General features: G+C 36.9%; 1 protein-coding gene and 1 pseudogene across 1 annotated transcript in view; both read left to right on the top strand.

The window, feature by feature from the left end:
- Positions 1-17,659, top strand: part of ZW10 (zw10 kinetochore protein) — a 39,256-nt gene extending 21,597 nt beyond the window's left edge. The window contains exons 10-16 of the mRNA XM_012753309.3: positions 3,192-3,430; positions 5,769-5,840; positions 8,231-8,400; positions 9,237-9,367; positions 9,920-10,051; positions 11,105-11,307; positions 13,452-17,659. Coding sequence (XP_012608763.2) covers positions 3,192-3,430; positions 5,769-5,840; positions 8,231-8,400; positions 9,237-9,367; positions 9,920-10,051; positions 11,105-11,307; positions 13,452-13,572 — 1,068 coding nt within the window. The 3' untranslated portion in view covers positions 13,573-17,659. The remainder of the gene's footprint in view (positions 1-3,191; positions 3,431-5,768; positions 5,841-8,230; positions 8,401-9,236; positions 9,368-9,919; positions 10,052-11,104; positions 11,308-13,451) is intronic.
- Positions 17,660-17,855: 196 nt separating this feature from the next.
- LOC109730745 (cytochrome c oxidase subunit 6C-like) lies at positions 17,856-18,959 on the top strand (annotated as a pseudogene).
- Positions 18,960-20,599: the final 1,640 nt, after the last annotated feature.

Here is a 20,599-nt window from a genome sequence, read left to right as displayed (position 1 = left end):
TATAAAATAATTTATATACCTTGTATTTAGTAAACGTAAGGTATTAATACTTCTTTCGCTGAGAGGACTAGGCTCTTTCCTCTTAATCCCTTCTTCTGCTATTTTTCTTGGGGTACCCCATTATTGTGTCACAACAGAATATTTAATTAGCCATTTGAAGTGCACAGATATTAACAAGGTAATTTTGGATTGTTGAGGGAGCTGAAATCTACTCAGTGCCAGGAAGTGTGCTTTGGTTTCTTTTAACATAAGTATTGCTTGATTATGTCACTCTTCTGCATAAAATCCAGTGGCTTCCCATCTAATTTAGAGAAAGACCCCGTAGCCTTACAGTGGTCTTAAGACCTCCTGGGCCTTATCTGGTCTGCTTCCCATAGCCTCTCTGACTCCATCTCCTATTGCATTCTTCCATTGCTCTGTTCCAGCCACCCTGGACTCATTGTTGTTCTTTGAATGTGCTAGTTCCACTCGTTTGCAGAATCTTTGAACCTCTTGTTCCCTCTACTTGGAACATTCTACATTAGAACAGGTACCCATATGACTTGGTTTATAAAAAGTGCTTCCTGACCACTTTTTAAAAAATTATAACCCCCTCCTTTTTCCTTATACCTTCCTTGCTTTATTTTTCTTTACATTACTTATTATTAATATCAACTAACGTTTTGTATAAATAATTTATTGTTTCCCCCCTCTAGAAAGTAAGCTTGATGAGAGGATAGTTTTTTGTTTGTTGGTTGTTTTTTTGACTGTTTTGTTTTGTTTTTTACTGTGTTGTTTTATCTCTGGCACCAAGAAAATAACCTCGTACTCTGGTACTTAATACTACAAACTCAGTGCTCAGGTGGTTACTGAGTACCTTTGGTAAATGAGTTAATATATATCTCACTTATCTCTATCCCAACTTCTTGATGTAAACAATATTGTTACTGAATTCCTCTATGACTCTGGGCTTAATCTTTTCACCTTGTTGAACCCTATTTTCCTCTTCTATATTGTGAGAGAATTGAACTAGACAAATCTCTGAGCTTCTTACTCAAGTAGTTTTGACATTCTATAAAACTACATTTTTCCTGAGTACCTAAATCTCGAACCTAAATCTAGCTTCCTCTAGGTCAGGGCTTCTCAGCAGTGGCACTGTTGACATTTGGGACCAGGTAATTCTTTGCTGTGGGGGGCTATCTTACAGGATGTTTAGCAGCATCCCTGACCTCTATCCACTAGATGCCAGTAGCACCTCTCTCAATTGTGACAACCAAAACTATCTTTAGGCATTATCAAATGTCCCCTGGATGACAAAATTTTCCCTAGTTGAGAACCACTGCTTTAGTTTCTAATCTGTTTTTTTTTTTTTTTTTTTACAATTAGGCCCTGGAATTAGATCTTCTAAACTGCCCAATTTTGAAAAGTTCATTTTCCTTTTTCTAAAAGCTGTTTGAGCTTCATTGCTTTTCATAGTCTTTATGTCAATTCTCTTTATTCCCTTACGTATATTCATCATTTTCCCAAAAGATATTTAAAGTTGTGTTTTATTGTTATTTGTTTTGTTTTTACATTTTGATTTAAGAGATGTCATATTAGGTTTTACATCCTTCCATCTTAGTTTTCTTTTCCTATCCCATGAAATCACTTTTTTGAATCATATGTATTCTGGGCCCACTGTTTTTCAGACAAACATTAGCATTTTTAAATCTCATCTCTATAATTACATTTTTTCATCAATATACTAATCTTAGCCATAATTTTTGACTACCCAGTCCCTGACATTTGTATTCTCATTTAAATATCATACCAGCTCTGGGAAGTAGATATTATACCATTTTACAGATTAGGAAACCAAGTCTGCTGACTTAAACATTTTTATTAGACTTTGAACCTTTTCCATCAGAAATTTTCCATCGAGGCCCAGGATTTGCAGAGTAGAGCTGCTATTTTTGCAGTGGGAGTAGGGAGCCTGCTGTTCCTGCCTGCTTAATCTTTCCTTTTTTTCCCTCCCCCCCTCAGGCATCTTTGAGAAGCAACATTTGAAAGCCATTATTAGTGCAGTTTATTCATTTTATAATGAGAAAACAGATCAAGAGAGGTTAGTTGGCTTTATGAAATGTTAGGAAAAAAAAAATCACTGTTTCCAGATTTGTGGCCTGCTATTCCTTCAGTTAGTCCCAACCAAGTCAGGGAATTTTCATTCTATATAAATGTTAGGGAGATGTTTTTGGTTTTGGCTTGAAGTTTCTTTTTAAGGAGAGGATATGCTAACTCTGAATGAGTTATTTCTTAGACTAAGCCAACACATGTGCCTGGTGCAAAATAATTTGTTTAATAATCTTGACAGTGGAACACAAAATCATACTATTCACTACTAAAATAGTCTAGTCTGAGAAAGATGCTTTTTTGTTTGTTTGTTTGATTTTAAGAGAGAGAGTCTTGCTCTATCACCCAGGCTGGAGTGCAGTGTTATGCTCATAATTCACTGCTGTCTTGAACTCCTGAGCTCAAGCAATCTTCCCACCACAGCCTCCTGAGCAACTAGAACTACAGGCATGTGCCACCCATGCCTAGCTTATTATTTTCTTTTTTTCATTTTTTTTAGATATAGACTCTTGCTATGTTACGTAGGCTGGTCTTGAGCCTAAACTCCTGGCCTCAATTGATCCTCCTGACTTGGCCTCCTGGATAGCTGGGATTATAGGCATGAGCCACCTTACTTGGCTCTGAAAGATGATTTTTGAAGGTCTTTTCATTTACCTGAAATCTTAGGCCAGTGGCACAGCTTTGCTATTTAAACCAAGATGGGCCGGGCGCTGTGGCTCACGCCTGTAATCCTAGCTCTTGGGAGGCCGAGGCGGGCGGATTGCTCAAGGTCAGGAGTTCAAAAAACCAGCCTGAGCAAGAGCGAGACCCCGTCTCTAAAAAAAAAAAAAAAAAAAAAAAAAAAAAAAAAAAAAATAAACCAAGATGAAGAGGGTTTGGAAGAATTTCATAGTAAAGAGGATTGCTTATTTCTTACGACATGCTTTCATCCAAGATTGAGCAGTCAGTAAAATACTGTTGTATTTACTCAGATCTTTTACTTATTCTGGAGAGCTGTAGCTTTATTATCATGAAAACAACTAGTATTTATTCCTCATTGTATGTTTATATTTGAGTTATTCTGAAAACAATACATTTTCTATGTTTCTATGTTTGAATCTTAGATTACTCCTGATTCTAAGATAAGTGTGCCAGACTTACCCAGTCCTGATGAAGATAACAAGCTAAAAGTACAGAAAGCATCCAAACTTCAGTACGATGAAGTGGTGAATTTAGAGCCTGAAAATACATTGGACCAACATTCCTTTTCTTTGCCCACATGCCGCATCAGTGAATCTGTGAAGAAATTAATGGAACTTGCCTATCAGACTTTACTAGAGGCAACGACCAGTAGCGATCAATGGTATGAAATCTGAGTTGTCTGAAAAGGGCAATGACTTAATTAAATGCATAACCGACTAGACATTTATTAAGAAAATTAGGTGGGATTCTTTGGGTTTTCTTATCCTATTAGTTAATTTTTTTCTGTAGAAAAACATAGTATTCTACATAGATTTATATTGATCTCTGACTTTTATTTACAATAACATAGATGTTAGAGCAAAGTATAAGAAGTAGATGCATTTATATGGATGGTTTCTCTGACATTAAAAATTATTGATCACTTTTTAACAAAAAGCTCTTTTTGTTTAATTTTTACTTATTGGAATTGAATTATATATGAGAAGCAAAGAACTTAGAATACTACTTGGAAAATAATTAATGCTCAAATGTTTTTTATCATTATTATTATTATTTTAGAGACTGGGTCTTGCTCTGTCACCCAGGCTGGAGTGCTGTGGTGTGACCACAGCTTACTGTAGCCTCAAACTCCTTGGCTCAAGGGATCCTCCTGCCTTAACCTCCTGAGTAGCTAGGACCATAGACAGAAGCCACTACATCCAGCTAATTTTTTTAAATTATTATTTTTTGTAGAGACTGGTTTCACTGTGTTGTCCAGGCTGGTCTTGAACTCCTGGCTTCAAGCAATCCTCCTGCCTCAGCCTCCTAAAGCACTTGGATTATAGGAATGAACCACCATGCCTGGCCTCAAATGTTTATTATTGATGGTGGTGGTAATAGTAACAGTCATATCATCTGCTCCAGCTTGCTCTGGCTCTTTAGCTTAACATTCTTTTTATCTTTTGAAATCCAGGCCCTAATTAATTTATATTTTAATTGTTTATCTTTAAAACAGTAACAATTTGTTAGGCAGCCAAAAGTAGAAGGAAAAGAATGGAACATGCCAAAAGATCTGGCTTTACCCTTTCAAGATGACTTCTAATCTACATTGCATTCAGGTTACCTCAAACTCTATTCCATATCTTGTACTGAATCTCTTTTTGTTTAATAAGCTCCTTCCCTTTCTCCTAGACTGAATTGTGATGAAAATGGTAGACTGTGGCCCAAATTGATTGCAGAGCAGGTTTACAAAAGCCTCTTTAGTTTGACTCTCTGTTTAGCAGTTTTATACTTCCTATCCTCAGAGAAAAAAACAATTTCAGTTAGGGATTGACTTAATCAAATTGCATCTTTAGATAGGCTTCCAGAGTATCAGTTTTTATCTTTACATGCAAATAAACCCCTTTATTTTATTCTGCTCTACAAAGAACATGTTTCCAAGAAACTTCTATGGCATTAATGAATCATACTCACAAGTTCATCCCAGAGTTAAATTATAAGTAGGAAGAAAAATAAATCTTTATAAAGGAAGTACATAATCCTTTCACAAAATGAATATAGAAATGACTGTTTCTTAACATGACATTCTCCTGAAATATACCAGAGTAGAAGTTAGAGATGCAGGGCAATACTTCCTAAATATTTCAGAATGCAAACCTCCAAGCAGTATTTTTGTACACTGAATATGAATATTCTTTCCAGTAGTTTTTAACAGGACAAACAAAACCACAACTATACTGCAATAATCCCTCTTTTCATTATCAAACCTCAAATAGCAACATACCCAGTAAAAATAAAATGAAATGATTTAATCAAGTATTATGTTACTCAAGTAGTAACAGTGTTTTGGGGTATAACTTATTTTTTTTAAATATTTGCGGAATTCCTATAAGCTTTCAAGGTGTATAGTTTAAAATATTCTTATGTAGAGGTAAGTTACACAAACCTTATATTTGCTCTTTCAAAGTGCATTTTAATAATAATCTTTAGGTGTTTTAAGGCTAGATTTAAAGGGCAAAAAATCTTGAGGGCTAGAGTCTATCCTAGAAATGTTGATTCATCTCCTTGGATTGGAGTAAGAAGGAAAAAAGGTGGAAGCTGAAAGTCAGACTGATTCTAAAAGAACCAAATGAGTGCTTTTATTGATACCTTGCCCTTTGCAGAGTGCATCAGTGGGTAGGTGACATTTGCTTGAGGCTTAGTTACATTTGTTACTGAAGGGATACTCTGGATACTGGCAGAACAGAAATTGATAAATGGAAAAGAGGCTTTGGTTGAATGCTGCTGTTCTTAAAATTATTAATGGATCCCAGTTTTTAGAACTGCAGTCTAGTTAGTAAATACTGGTTGAAAATACATTTCCATTGAAATTAATGGTGTTTTCTGGTAGTGATCAAGGCAGGTATTCTCTGCAACTGTATTTTTAGCTGACTAGAACTGAAGGTACACTTAGTTTGAATTTTTTTCGTATTTTCAGTATATCTTTATGCATGTCTGTTAAATTTATGTTTTCCTTTTAGTGCTGTTCAACTTTTCTATTCAGTGAGGAATATCTTCCATTTGTTCCATGATGTTGTACCAACATATCACAAGTAAGTGCCACTGTATCTCATTTCTATATGTCTAAAATGTTTGTAATTTAAGTTAAAACCAGTAATTTTATATTCTCCCCAAAGATATTTTGGTTACTAAAATTCATAATAAAATGTAATATACCATTTAAAAACACATATTCATAGGACTTGGTCATTCATTACTAAATTAATAAGGATACCATAGTCTTGCGACATAGTGATGCAAATTTAAAAACTCAAAAGAACTTTACCCTGTTTTGTTGCTGGGCATTTTCAGAAGTGCATTACTTTACTTGGTTGAAAAACAAAAAGGGCATCACTCCATACAGCTATCCAGTAAACATACCATTTTTCCTTGGTATTCATGGCTCTTCAGACTTAATACCACAAGAGATTGCTATTTAACTGTCAAGTATGATCAGCTATTCTTCCTAGCAATTTTAGACAGTATTTACCTGACATCTTGGGTTTTAAAAGTTTTTTTTTTTTTTTTATGTTAATCTGAAAAGTTATTCATTCATCTCTAAGTCTTTAGGAATTTCCTTTGTTTTTTGGATTAAGTGTTTTGGATGCTTATACATGTTTTTGGTAATATGTCAGCAGAGCTATTCCTTAGCCAAGGACTCTGCTTTCAAAGATGAAAATCAGTTTATTATTTGAAGTATTTTTTAGTTCAGATTTTTGAACAATTGAGATGTTTTTAACAAGGTCCACCTGTTGTTTTTACTGTAAAAGAACTTATTTATTGTGAACCTTATTGTTTTTATTTGTATTCATTCTCTTTGCTGTAGTTTAAAATTTTTATTTCACTTTCTACTTAGTTAAGTAAAGGAAAAGAAAAAACATATTTGGGTCAGATGACAGCCTTGCCCTTGGGGATTCAGAGACATTTGTCTTAGAATTTTCTATGGCTCAGAAACATTTTTCACACTGTTGTGGAGTTAGATTTGCCTCTTTCTCCTTTGTATGATCTCAGAACTTGTACTGGACCAAGAGTTGACAAACTTTTGTGTGGGTTAGAATCACCTGGAAGCCTTGTTAAAACACTGATTGTGGCCGGGCGCGGTGGCTCACACCTGTAATCCTAGCACTCTGGGAGGCCGGGGCGGATTGCTCAAGGTCAGGAGTTTCAAACCAGCCTGAGCAAGAGCAAGACCCTGTCTCTACTATAAATAGAAATAAATTAATTGGCCAACTAATATATATAGAAAAAATTAGCCAGGCATGGTGGCACATGCCTGTAGTCCCAGCTACTCGGGAGCCTGAGGCAGTAGGATTGCTTGAGCCCAGGAGTTTGAGGTTGCTGTGAGCTAGGCTGACGCCAAGGCAATCACTCTAGCCTGGGCAACAAAGTGAGACCCTGTCTCAAAAAAAAACACTGATTGCTGGATCCATGCCCAAAGTTTCTGATTCAGTAGGTCTGGGATGGGGTTTGAATTTTTAACAAATTTCCAGGTGATGCCGATGTTACTTGTCAGGGGACCATACTTTGAGAATCACTGTCCTTAAATAATGGTTCTCAGCTTTGGCAGTATTTTAGAATCACTTATGAAGCTTTAAAAACAAATACATTTGCCTATGCCCTATTCCTAGAGCTTTTGAGTTATAGGTCTAGTGTAAGACCCAGGTATGTGTATATTTTTAAAGCCCCACAAATGATTCTGATGTGTAGCCCAGAATGAGGACAGCTATCTTAGATTATTGGGTTTCTGACTTGTATATCCTACTCTGACTTTGAGTCAGCAAATTAGAAAGTGTTATTTGAATGACTGTTAATGGATAAACAGTAGAAATACAAGATAAAGTTTCTTCCCAAGCTGGGTAGATAGACACTGTATGTGTGGAAGAATTAATGCTGTGATTTTTCAATTCTGGATGAAAATTCATATCACCCTCATGAGAAGATTTTAAAAAGTATAAATGCCCTAGTTTCACATTGAGGGGTTGTGACTTACTTTGTTTGGGGTGAAGTCTAAACATCCATATATTAAAATTTCCCAAGTGCCTCTAATCTGTAGTCAGCTTTGAAAACTAGTGAATTAGAAAATAGTTAAATGCTTCATTATATAAATGAAATAGGAATTTGGAGAAACCTGCATTTCCACAGACATATCAGTGTAAAATTTAAAGGGCATTATTATGCACAACTCTGCTAGGTTTCCAGTACAGAGTTGACTTAGGTAAACATCTTGATTCCCTTAATCTTTCATTAATCACTGGGATAGTTTTATAGGCTAAGATCCCGTTCAGGCAGAACAACCTCACTGATTGGGAGTGGGAGTGATGAGATTGCATCTTGTTATGTACAGCATTTACTAAGTAGACAATTAGTAAAGCCTAGAAATATATTAGAGGAAACTTCAATAATAGGTGGTTTCTTTCTTTTTCTACTCTTCCTCCGGGCCTAGGGAGAACCTTCAAAAACTGCCCCAGTTGGCTGCCATTCACCACAACAATTGTATGTATATTGCTCACCACTTGCTGACTCTTGGGCATCAGTTCAGATTACGTCTTGCTCCCATTCTTTGTGATGGCACTACTACTTTTGTGGATCTCGTACCTGGCTTCAGGAGACTTGGTAACTGATACCTTAAATGTGGGAAAATATGGATCATGTAGCTTGTCAGTCTAGTATCTTTGTAATTTTTGAATGAGAGAGAGAGGTAGAAATTAGATGGTGGTCCTGAGGTATATTGGAAAGGCATTTAATTTGCAAATGTTCCCACTTATTTAATTTTATCAAGTGTATGTAGTCTTTGCAGAAGCATTATTTTTTCATGATATGATTTCATGGTACATTAGAGTTCTAAACTGCATTGCTGCTGTGCACTGAATTCACCAAATCAGAATTATGTCAGTAGAATGACACATAATAAGATTTATATTGTGACAATTCTATTAACATTGTTGGTAGGAGCTCACTAATGTCAGTCTTGGTTCTTTTGCAAAACCCCAAGATGGCTTCCCCCTCCTACAACTCCCTTAGTTTTACTTGGGATTATTATAAGTCAAAAGAAATGAAATGTGGGGTAAATCAATATGTTTATTTTAATGATAGCCTGAGAAAAGCAGAGAATCTGTATGGTTCCCTTAGCTTTTCAATTCCTGACTTTTCCCTTAGGTGGTATAGATATATCAGAATAATAAGTAGCTCCTTTTTCTATATAAGTAATTTTTCTTAGCTGTCTCTGACTCGAGGCAAACTATTGGGAAAGATTTATTATCCTGAGGGTGGGGTTAGAGGGACTGGCTAATGTTTTAAAAGTGATTGTTTCTAGTATCCTTAGGACAGCTAAATGACATTATCTGGCAATTATTTTTACATAGGCAAAGCAGTGTCTCTTCTTACATCCCGGTTTTGTAGTGTGTAATGGAATGGCTTTTAGAATTCTTTGTTCTGTTTTCGCATTATAGGGACAGAGTGTTTTTTGGCCCAAATGCGGGCACAGAAAGGTGAACTTCTGGAGAGATTATCAAGTGCTAGGAACTTTGCAAATATGGATGATGAAGAGAATTATTCTGCAGCAAGTAAAGCGATCCGGCAGGTGGGAGGCTGTTGATAGTGCTGGAATTTATACTCTATCCTTAGATGCCCCCTTTTTTTTTTTTTAAAGCAGCAAAGAATATGTAACAAGTAGCTCAGTTGGTTTCCCCACCTCCACTCCCTTTGGAAAATCTAGATACCTTTTACAGTCATATTTAAGAACTTTTCCTTTCCCTGTCCCACCAAGACAACAGAAAGCTATCTTTCCATTGACCCAATAATGTGCCTAGTTATCTGTTAAGTCTGTTGTAGCAAACAGTTGATTTATGAACTTGGGTTTGGGAAATTTGAAATTGGTTTTTATCTTAATGCCTTTCTCTCTTAAGTAATTTATCTTTTTAATGCAGTTTCCCCATCCTCAAGATGAGTATTTCATCTATCAAGGATATCACTAAGGTTAAATATTCAAGAAGCATATGTTTTTGATTACTTTACCTCACTTTTGTGTAATGCCTCTTTCCCCATACGCACACAAATGATAAATGTAAATCTGGAAAATGTGAGTTGTTGCAACAATCTTTCTTTCATGTAAATAGCTCTGTTCTTCTTACAGGTACTGCACCAACTGAAGAGACTTGGAATTGTGTGGCAGGACGTCCTGCCAGTAAATATTTATTGCAAGGCTATGGGGACTTTACTCAATACAGCAATTTCTGAGATCATTGGCAGAATCACTGCCCTAGAGGTAAGGGCCTTGAGATGCTACACCAGACATGAGATGCAATTCTTGTCCCAGATTGTGACTTGACTAAGAAAATGTTGAAGTCTCATTTCTAGTCAACACAGATGGTAGAAGAAATTGTTCATGTTTCATGTCTAACTCATGCTGTTATATTTTTTTAGTTTTGTCTTAATTCTGTTTTGCTGAAAACTTAATTAATCTCTTTGATATCTTCAAGAAAGTAGTATTGCACTGCCTCTCAACCTAGCATCTGTAAATTATGAATGAGGAAGTTGGAAACTGGGCAGTGGTCCTGAGGCATATAGTGAGAATTCATTTAATTTGCAAGTAAATTCAATAATTTAATTTAGAAAAGTGAATGTAATGTTGTGCTGGTACCACTTTTTCAACATATTGTTGCAGTTGAGATTATATGTGTGACTCTAAAGGAAAATTGTCTGGACTTGACCAGCTGATGCCTCTAAAGCATAGATTGTCTAAACCCTTATTTGTAATAACATCCCCTGCTTTGCAACAAGCTGTGCTATATTCTACTAGAGAAATGGGCTCTCTCCTATAGCCAAACTAAATTACTGACAATCTGTTGAAATATATTTTGTGTCATTCTAGTATTAGGGGTATTGTCAGAGAACTGATGAAATCTGTTGTCTAGGCCAGGCACAGTGGCTCACACCTGTAAATCCCAGCACTTTGGGAGGCCAAGGCAGGAGGATTGCTTGAGTCTGGGAATTTGAGGTTATAGTGAGCTATGATCAGGCCACTGCACTCTAGATTATACGACAGTGTCTCTATAAGTAAGTAAGTAAGTGGCCACTGCACTCTAGATTATACGACAGTGTCTCTATAAGTAAGTAAGTAAGTAAGTAAGTAAGTAAGTAAATAAATAAATAAATAAATAAATAAAGCTTGTGTCTAGTAATGTGTACTATATTGGTTGGAAAACATATTGCTATAGCTGACCCTCCTGGACAACATGCATCAAACATCTGCTGCCCTTTCCCCACTACTAAGCTGGTCCAGTTCTATTCTGTTGTGTTTCCTTTGCACAAAAACCAGGACATCTCTACTGAAGATGGCGATAGATTGTATGCCTTATGCAAAACAGTAGTGGATGAAGGACCTCAGATATTTGCACCTTTATCTGAAGAAAGCATGAACAAGAAATATCAAGAAGAGGTCCCAGTCTATGTGCCAAAATGGATGCCATTCAAAGAATTGATGCTGATGTTACAAGCCAGCTTGCAAGAAATCGGGGATCGGTGCGTGTAACCCTTCTATAGAGGCTTATATCTCTCCACAGTACCAAAGAGTACTAGTAGTAGCAGTGCTTTTCTGTTTCTTAATGTTACTCAGAAACAGATTTCATACTGGGTAACAGTAGTTGTAGCCTTTTCCTGATTTATCGTAGTGTACCACTTTCTCATATTTGATAACGTAAGACTTCTCATTCATATTATTTTGGTCTTGAACATGTGATTTTGATACTCTTTACAAATGATCTGGCATTTGTAAGAATTACAGCCTTCTGACAACTGGATGGAAATTTTTCACTTTAAGCAACAGTGGATGCATTTTAAGAATGACATTGATATGTTAACAGAGAAGTGATTTTTATCTGTCTGAAATATTCAGCATCAAGCTATTGTTTGATTGACCAGCAGCAATCTTTCTGGTCAATGTTGCTGTGCCCACTAAGTATATGCTATATCATACCATAGTGTTCAGAGGCCATTGGTACTGTATAAAACAGAATAGATAGGGGTTAGTAACACATCATGGATGCTTTTATGTTGTCTTGGTAGATCATTGATCAATATGCATACATTGCATAGAGAACTCCCTGTAGAGGCCTTAAGGTCCATCTCCATCCCTATAGCTACTTGTCTATCTGTTTTAACTAGATTTACTACAGACATCCAGTTATATTAGACCAGTTATCGTAGATGGGTCTGAGTTGTCTTCGCCAACTGTTCATTTGTGTAATAATATAAATGAGATTTCTGCTTAAAAAAAATCACATCAAAATATCTCTAATCATGTTTAGTACAAAGTTTTGATTTACTCATTTGTTTATATTTATATCTCATAATTTATATCTCCTTAGTGGGTAAAAAAGATGTCTTTAGGTAATAGGTTCCAGAGGGTAGGCAGAAGATAAGAATTTTTCTTTCTGCTATTAAGGGGCCTTCTTGCAGCCTATGAATGATCATTAATTCCTTGTTATGAGAAAAATTACAATAGTGATGCATCTCAACTTCTTTTCTCTGCCTAGGAAAATTTTTTCCCCTAGAGATTTCAGTAAATGTAAGACTACTATCTAATTGAGAAAATTTTTTACCAAAGAAGCTATTTCTAATCATGTAATTTAAAGATTTTAAAGTTATAAAATATACATATGAAGGAATACAGCATACGTAATATATATTCATAGTTTAAAGGAAAAGAATAAATGTTCATGTGCCTATTACCCAACTTAAGAAAAATAATACCAGTACCTTTGAAAACTCCTGTCTACCCTTCTCCACATGCTCTCCATTAGAGGTAGCCACTATCTTGAATTTTATGTTATTTCCTTGCCATTCTTTTTATAATCTTACCACATTTACACATATTTCTAAATAATATAAAGTTGAGACTTGCCTGTTTTTGAAGTATCTGTAAGTGGAATCTTCTGTCAATTTTTTTAAATTTAATATTATGTTTTGAAATCCATTCATGATGGTACGTATAGCTGTAGTTCATTTCACTATTGTGTCATATTCCATTTTATAAATATTTCATAGTTTATTTGTCCTGTTGAGTCCCATTTTCACTAGTATTTGGAATTATCAGGCTGGAATATTTTTGCTAATCTAGTTGGTATGAAATGATAGCTCATTGTCATTTTAATTTCCATTTCTATAAATTCTAATGAAGTTGAACATTTCATTGGTTATTCATGTTTCTTACATTGTAAAATGCCTATTTTTTTTTTTTTTGGCCTTTAATCTAATAGGTTGTTTATGGTTTCATTATAGATTTATGGGAGTTCTTTATATGTTTTTTTTATATCAGTCCTTTGTCAGTTAAAATTTGTTGCCTGTGGTTCACTTTTTAATATAGTTACAGAGCCTAAGGCATGAGAGTGTGTGTGGTCATGATTATTAAGTTCAGAGAGGGCTTAGTGAGTATAAGAATAGGGGAGAATAGTCTCATCTTCCTCATTGGTCTCTTCATCTGGCTGTGGTGATACCAGATGTAGCCAGTGAACAAAGAGGTCAAAGTAGTTGAAGTGTAGGAAGTATGCCCAGGATTTAATTTCTGTTTAAAACAAATAAGCATTTGGATCAAATAAGCAAATTTTAAGTCTTGCTTATACTTCAGAGACCTAATAAGAAAATGAATTCTATCTTTTGTTTTGCAGGTGGGCAGATGGAAAAGGGCCTCTGGCAACTGCATTCTCTTCCAGTGAAGTAAAAGCTTTAATTCGTGCCTTGTTCCAGAACACAGAAAGAAGAGCAGCTGCCCTTGCTAAGATTAAATAGTTCCATCTTCTTGAGAAAGCTATGACTTCTTAACTATGTGGATTCCTCCCTTGGCATAATTACTCCCTTAAAGACTTCTTGGAATCACCCGTAGGTTTTGGTGAACCAATATATCATGGAAGTTTGACTTGACAAAAAAACTTCTTACCTCCTGGCCTGTATGAGGCTTTGTGTTTGAACTGGATATTAAGATAAGTTATCTAGTAAAGCACTTCACTTCATTGACATTCTAGCCACCCTATTTTGATTAGATGAGAAACTGTCAGGCGGCATTGTTTCATGCTGCTTCCAGCACCCCCTGGGAACTATGTACATTGTAAATGTAGGCCCTGGCTTTGGAGCAAGGAATCTGGGAGATTCCAAGAGTCAGGGTACAAAATTTGTGAGCAAATGGGAAATATTTTTTGGGGAGTGGAGGTGGGAAGTAGGGATACCATATTTAGCCTTGCGGGAATTACAGAGACTTCTTGTAATATTTTTTCTTTCCAATAAATAATGCTTTTTAGAGTTAAGGGTGACTGTCTTTAATAACATGGAAGCTTTGACAAAAGAGACCAACAAGTTATTTTACCTTCTATGTCATTCTTTGTGTTGAAGTATATGACACTCACAGAATACTCACTAATTTATCTCCTTTCTTTATAACACTACTTGGTAATTTCTCAGAATTCCTAGGACTCTTAAGAGTTTCTCTAATTATAAATTGTTTGCACTTTTTGCTATTTCAACTAAATTTTATTTTCTTGGTTGGACTTTTTCCACCTTCTGAAGCTCTACTGTTTCTACATGTTGTCAAATGGCAAAGTTTTAATTGCTAAAGTTCCTTTGGAAAGTATGTGCTATGAGATGCTAATTCTGGGCTCTGTTATAGCCTAATCCTTTGTTTGGTGGACGTAAGTAATCCTTCAGCTCAACTTTTTGTAATTTTAACTCTGCAGCCATTGGAGGAACTTATCTTGGACTTCTCTAGGACTCTGAATTGTATATCTTCATACTAAAATACAGTTTTCTCTCCAGAAAAGAGGGTTAGAGGTGTGTGATCTTTATGTGCTTTTGAGACAGGTGCTGTCTGAAGGAAGTTGCTAGTACAATGGGAGTGCTTCCTTACTCCTCATTCTCCTAATCCCTTACATACATAGAACCAATTGTTTTTCCTCTTGCCTTCCAGTATTCTCTGCCTTCACCCTCTTGCTCTGAGTACTGGCTTAGCACCTTTAATTAAGTCATTCTGGTTGCTTAGTCTTTCTTTTTCCAATTTGAGTGTCATAGAAGAACTATTTAAGAAAGAAGACTGGTTTTCTTTTTATAACAGGACTCAGCTGTGGTTAATAATAAGCTATTTGTCTATATTTTGCATGTCCTATGAGAACCCCGAAAAGAATTATCTGAACCAGCTTTGGGGGTTTTTTGTTTGTTTGTTTGTTTTGAGAACAAAGGACTTGGGTTTCTTAAGAGAGCAGGCAGGGGCCATTTTCACAGGTGAAGAAAATACCCATTTTTGAAAATTCACATAATTTCAGGTAGCATTACTTTTCTCAGCAATTGACAGAATGGGGAACTAAGGGCAGAACTGAAATAAATGCATCACAGGCCTATTACACAGAACAGCAGATTTCTTTTGTTCATAGAAGCTATTCCTGTTGCTTGACAGGTATAGCAATTTGGAGGTGGGATCTCTTATAACTGAAAAGCATGCTCTTCACTCCTTCCCTCCCCGCAGTAACACAGAAAACTGCATTGCAGTTCTTAGGCTGTGTAGGTGCAGTCCCTTGGAACTATTTTCCCTAATGAATAGTTTATATACTATGGCACACAGCAGGCAGACTCCATCCTCTTCCTTGGCCAAGGCATTGATAGTGGAAGATTAAGTGGATGTTCATTCTGGTTAGGGATGAATCATCTGATTGAGCATGTGGGAGTTGGGTCTGGCAGCTCTTACAAGACCTTTGAGGGTACCTGTTCTGATTGGGAACCTGAGTTGGGATGGGAGTAGCACCTTCTTCCTTTAGAAAGAGTGTAGATCAGGCGTCCTCAAATTATGGCCCACGGGCCACATGTGGGTGTTTTTGCCTGTTTGTTTTTTTACTTCAAAATAAGATATGTGCAGTTTGCATAGGAATTTGTTCATAGTTTTTTAAAAACTATAGTCCGGCCCTCCAACAGTCTGCGGGACAGTGAACTGGCCCCCTGTTTAAAAAGTTTGAGGACCCCTGGTAGATTATGGGAGAAAGGGAACTGTAAGGCTTGAATTATTCAGTGGATCTGTGGGCCAAGTAGTAGAAACCCTTTCTCAGATAGCAATCAGAGCTATACAAATGACTTTGAGAAGTGAAATTCAAGAAACATGTAAGATTGTAAAAAAAGAAAAAGGAAAGTTTTTATTAAAAAGGCAAGTCTGGAAACAGCCTGAATCTGTGAGATTACTGATAATGGCTCCTGTTTCTATGTGGGTCCTGAATGGTTGGTGATCTGTTTCATGATCAGTTTTGCAAAAACGTTTCTCTCTGAAACGGAGATCCTCCAGATGGCACTCTTTCCTTAGCCTGGGAGGATGGTAGGGCATCTAGACCTGATCTGTGGAAATGGAAGGCAGAGAACCTGTTCATTTTACCCTGAGTTTACATTTTGGTCTGCTCTGGAAAGGTCATCCAGACTCTGAACAGCCTCTGTACTTTAAGCTGCAACACACTGCTGAACAATCACTTGTAAGTAAATCAAACAGTATTTTCTTTGATAAATAACACTGTTAAAGGAGATGTGGATAATCCCTTTCCCATGCTATCATTAAGGCAATGATTCCCAGGTTTTTGTGGGGTTTTATTCTATTGTTTATCTGAATTCCCAAGATTTTGTCTCTATTCTGAAAGTACTGAGTGATATACACAACTACACACACACACACACACACACACACACAACCCGCACATCTAAGGGTATTTTTGTAATCATAAGAAAATTGGCCCACAGAAGGAGTTCAAGCTCCATAGCTAGTTTGTGCCATAGATAAATGAAGGTGCATGTAGGAGTAACTTGAACTACGGGAGAGAGCTGTAAATGCAGGAAGGGATAAGCCTGTTGGAAATTACCTCGTACAAAAAAAAGTCTTGGCACAAAGTAGCTCTAAATTGGATTTTGGTGCCCACAGTCTTCCTAATCATAAAAATGATTTTGAACATTTGTCTTGAGATAACTTTCTCCTAAATATATGTATTTTTCCAAAGCCTAAAATTTCCTAAAAACTACAAAGCCCCAGTTTTGAGAGGTTTTCTAATTATTGTATGGTTTAGACAGAAATTCCTCACTTTGTTTTGATGAGTTTGGTTAAGAATTTTGTGATGTCACAAGCTGTAACTGGATATAGCCTTAGATGTCTCAAAACCAAGTTATGAAATCTCTCCCTAGAAGTTGGGGAGGAGGGCAGTAATTCTGATGCGCTATGTATAAATTCTTCACTCCTCTTCAGAAATTAGATGCCCCAGTTTTTTTGTTTAGCATAAAAGAGTAGGGTGGGAGTAGATGCTAGCTTTACTCAAGAAAAGCTAAGGCCAAAGACATCTACCCCATCCCTTGCCACAGGCTTCTAAGTAGCTCTAAAATTTTCTATATTCATTTCACTCATTTATTGGGTGCCTAGCATTTTTCTAGTCACTGAACAACAACAAAAACCCCAAAACAAAAATTCCCTGTCCCTCTGGTAATTTAAATTCTAGTGAAAAAAGATAATACATGAAATAAGTAAATAATATAGTATGTTTGAAGATGATAAGTAGTAGGGTAAAATTACTTGGGGTGATGAGAATTAGGAGTTCCATAGAAGGGGGACACAGGGTGAGCTGCAGTTCTAAATAGCATGGTCACTGGGTGTCTCCTTGAGAAGGTGAGTAAGGTACATGCATATGTGGGTGGAGACAACTCCCCACCCAAAGCAGAGAGATGAGCTTTGCAAAGGCCTAAGGGGAGGAGCATGCCTGGTGAGCTCAAGGAATAGTCTGTGAGGGAGCATGTAGGCTGCATGGAGGCTAGAGAAGTAACAGGAGAAGGGGGCCTTGTAGGCTAGCATAAAGATTATAGGTTTTTGTTTTTACTCTGAGTCAAATGGTAAACACTTAGTACCTAAAAAAAAAACCTCTTAAAAAAATAGAAACATATAAAAGTAGAGAGAATAGTATGGTGAACCCCTGTGTACCCATCACTCAGCTTCAACAATTATCATCACATGGTCAGTCTTTCATAATCTCTGCCTCTCCTCCCTCCCTCCCTGCCCCTGCTCCCACAAACACACTGGAATGTTGAAGCAAATGGCAAGCAGTGTATTTCAAACTCAGGGCTCATTCCATAGTCTGTGAATTTTGTTTCTTTGGAAGCTTTCTCTTGTTGCATCTTTCTTTCAACTCTTATTCCCCTCACCTCTGTCCCCGGGAGCTGTCCACTAGGTGCCTGCCTCCCTCCTCTTTCCCCCAACCTCACTTCTCTACTCAGACTCACCCTAATACATCCATTCCACTCCCATCCCCTGAACACTTGATATTAAATAACAAACACCTCAAAAGCAGCTGACAAGTGAATCATGCTTTTGTCTTCCCCTTTGTCTCCTCCTTCCTTCTGCCAAAACCACTTCAGCTAACCCAATCCCATAGTTTCTGCGTGTTCAAAAGGTGCATGGAAGACTTTCCTCTTGCTGATTATTTGATCAGAGAGGATAAGGATATCCCTTATCCCGGTAGAACCACATTCTCCTGGGTTACTTTCACAGGGAATCCCAGAAGACATGGTTACCCAGCTCCACCTACTGAGTCCTAGCACTGGATGGCATTTGGAGTCTGGGACTGGCTTGGTTTAAGGCAGAGCCACCTCTTCCCTAAGATTTGTCTGAATGTAGTGGTGGGGAGTGGAGTAGCCACTGCTGGCTTCTGTCTCCCATTCCCCATTCCTTACTTCAGAAATGCTGCTTTTAGGTAGTTCATTTCTCTAGCAGCCAGGAAGGTTGTGTTGAGGTTGGCATACCCATCAAGGACAGTAACTACCATGGCTTCCAGCACTTTGATGGAGCCTCAGATGCGTGGCCTCCTGGCCAGGTATCTACAGTTTCATATTGTCAGAGCATCCATTTTATCCTTGGGGTTGCAGTTTTGTATAAGTTTGCTGTGGCTGAACCAAGTAAGAAGGCATATGCAGATTTCTACAGGAATTATGATTCTATGAAAGATTTTGAGGAGATGAGGAAGGCTGGTATCTTTCAGAGTGCAAAGTGATTTTGGAATATAAAGAATTTCTTTAGGTTGATTTATGTAGAAGTTTGTCACTGACTTGTGTTCCTGAGCTATGAATACTCAGGCTGAGGAATAGTTTCTCTTGGTAAGTAAATAATTAACAAATAAAAAAAGAGAAATGCTGCTTTTAAAAGAATGGTAATCATTTTCATTTGCATGAAGGGCTCTATGCTCGATTATCATGCAGTATGATAAAAATTGTGTATAACATTAAATATGTCACTTTTATAAATTTCATTTAACTTCAGTACTAAGCTGTGTTCCTAAATACAGTCTAAATAGTTTATCATATTTGTACTTACATTGTTGTTTAAAACTTAAAAAATTAGGACTTCTTGCTCACCAACTATCTACATAGTAATCTGTTCTAGGATCTTTTGTAAAATTGACTTCAGTTGCATTGGTCTGAAGTAGCAATAGAGCTTTTGTCCCCTTTTTGAATATTAGGGCACTTGCTTATCTTAAGGACTATGTAATATGATTTTGTGATTGCATCTGCAGTTTCTTTTAAGTCCCATGGGATATAATTCATCTGGGTCTAGAATTGTGAACTCATTTAAAACACAGGTTTTCTTTCCCTATCTTTTCACCTATCTTAGGCTTCATTTTTCTCTCAACTACATTTGTTCTATTCTTTCCAGATTGAAGATAATTCTCCTTGATAGAGAATATAAAAGCAAAATACTGTTTAAGCCTTTCAGCCTTCTTTCTGTCATTTTTTTTAACATCAAGTCATCATCTCCAAGCATAGTCTCTTTCTTGTTCCTTTTCTTTCACTGAAAAGAATACCTCCCCCACCAATCCCTTGAAATAATGTTTTTTATAAACTTTAGCATATTCTGGGTGGTGGTCTTCCTTCCTGTCACCATTTTTCCGTGTTCAGGCCATTCTTACAGTTTTGCTTATGAAGAGACTGTTGTTTTGTGTTATGTTGTTGTTTCATAGAATTCATTGCTAGTTTCCATCTGTAACTGTACTCCTGTTTTTTTTTTTTTTTTTTTTTTGCGACAGAGTCTCACTTTTGTTGTCCAGGCTAGAGTGAGTGCCGTGGCGTCAGCCTAGCTCACAGCAACCTCAAACTCCTGGGCTTGAGCGATCCTTCTGCCTCAGCCTCCCGAGTAGCTGGGACTACAGGCATGCGCCACCATGCCCGGCTAATTTTTTTTATATATATATCAGTTGGCCAATTAATTTCTTTCTATTTATAGTAGAGACGGGGTCTCGCTCTTGCTCAGGCTGGTTTTGAACTCCTGACCTTGAGCGATCCGCCCGCCTCGGCCTCCCAAGAGCTAGGATTACAGGCCCTGTTTTTTATTGTATCATTTTATTTTATTATATGGTCAGATTTTCCATTTTGAAAGCCCCCCATCTTTACCTTTCTTTAATCCATAATATGATATCTTTCTTTTAAAGTCTTTGGCCATGAGATCATTTTTGGCATTTTTCTGTGCTCTTTGGAATATGCTTTTCTAAAGTCAAGGCCTGTGCCTAGGCCACACCATTTCTTCCTCCCCCATTGTGACATTTGCAATTGTTCTGTAACTGATGTTTTGGATAAAAAGTTCCCTGTTTACTTCTTAGACTTTCTGAAAGGTAGTTATTAGCAAGGCAATTAAAAAACACATTGGACATTCTGATTTTTAGCAGAGTGGGCCTCTAGCTGATTTATGGAAAGCTGAAATCCCCTACATCCTGGTGACAACTTTTTGTTTATTTTAGAAAAATATCAGCTACCTCTTCCAGCTGGCTTGGTGGTG

Source organism: Microcebus murinus, chromosome 4 (assembly GCF_040939455.1).
Source record: "Microcebus murinus isolate Inina chromosome 4, M.murinus_Inina_mat1.0, whole genome shotgun sequence".
NCBI lineage: Eukaryota > Metazoa > Chordata > Mammalia > Primates > Cheirogaleidae > Microcebus > Microcebus murinus.
This window is presented reverse-complemented; position numbering and strand designations above follow the sequence as displayed.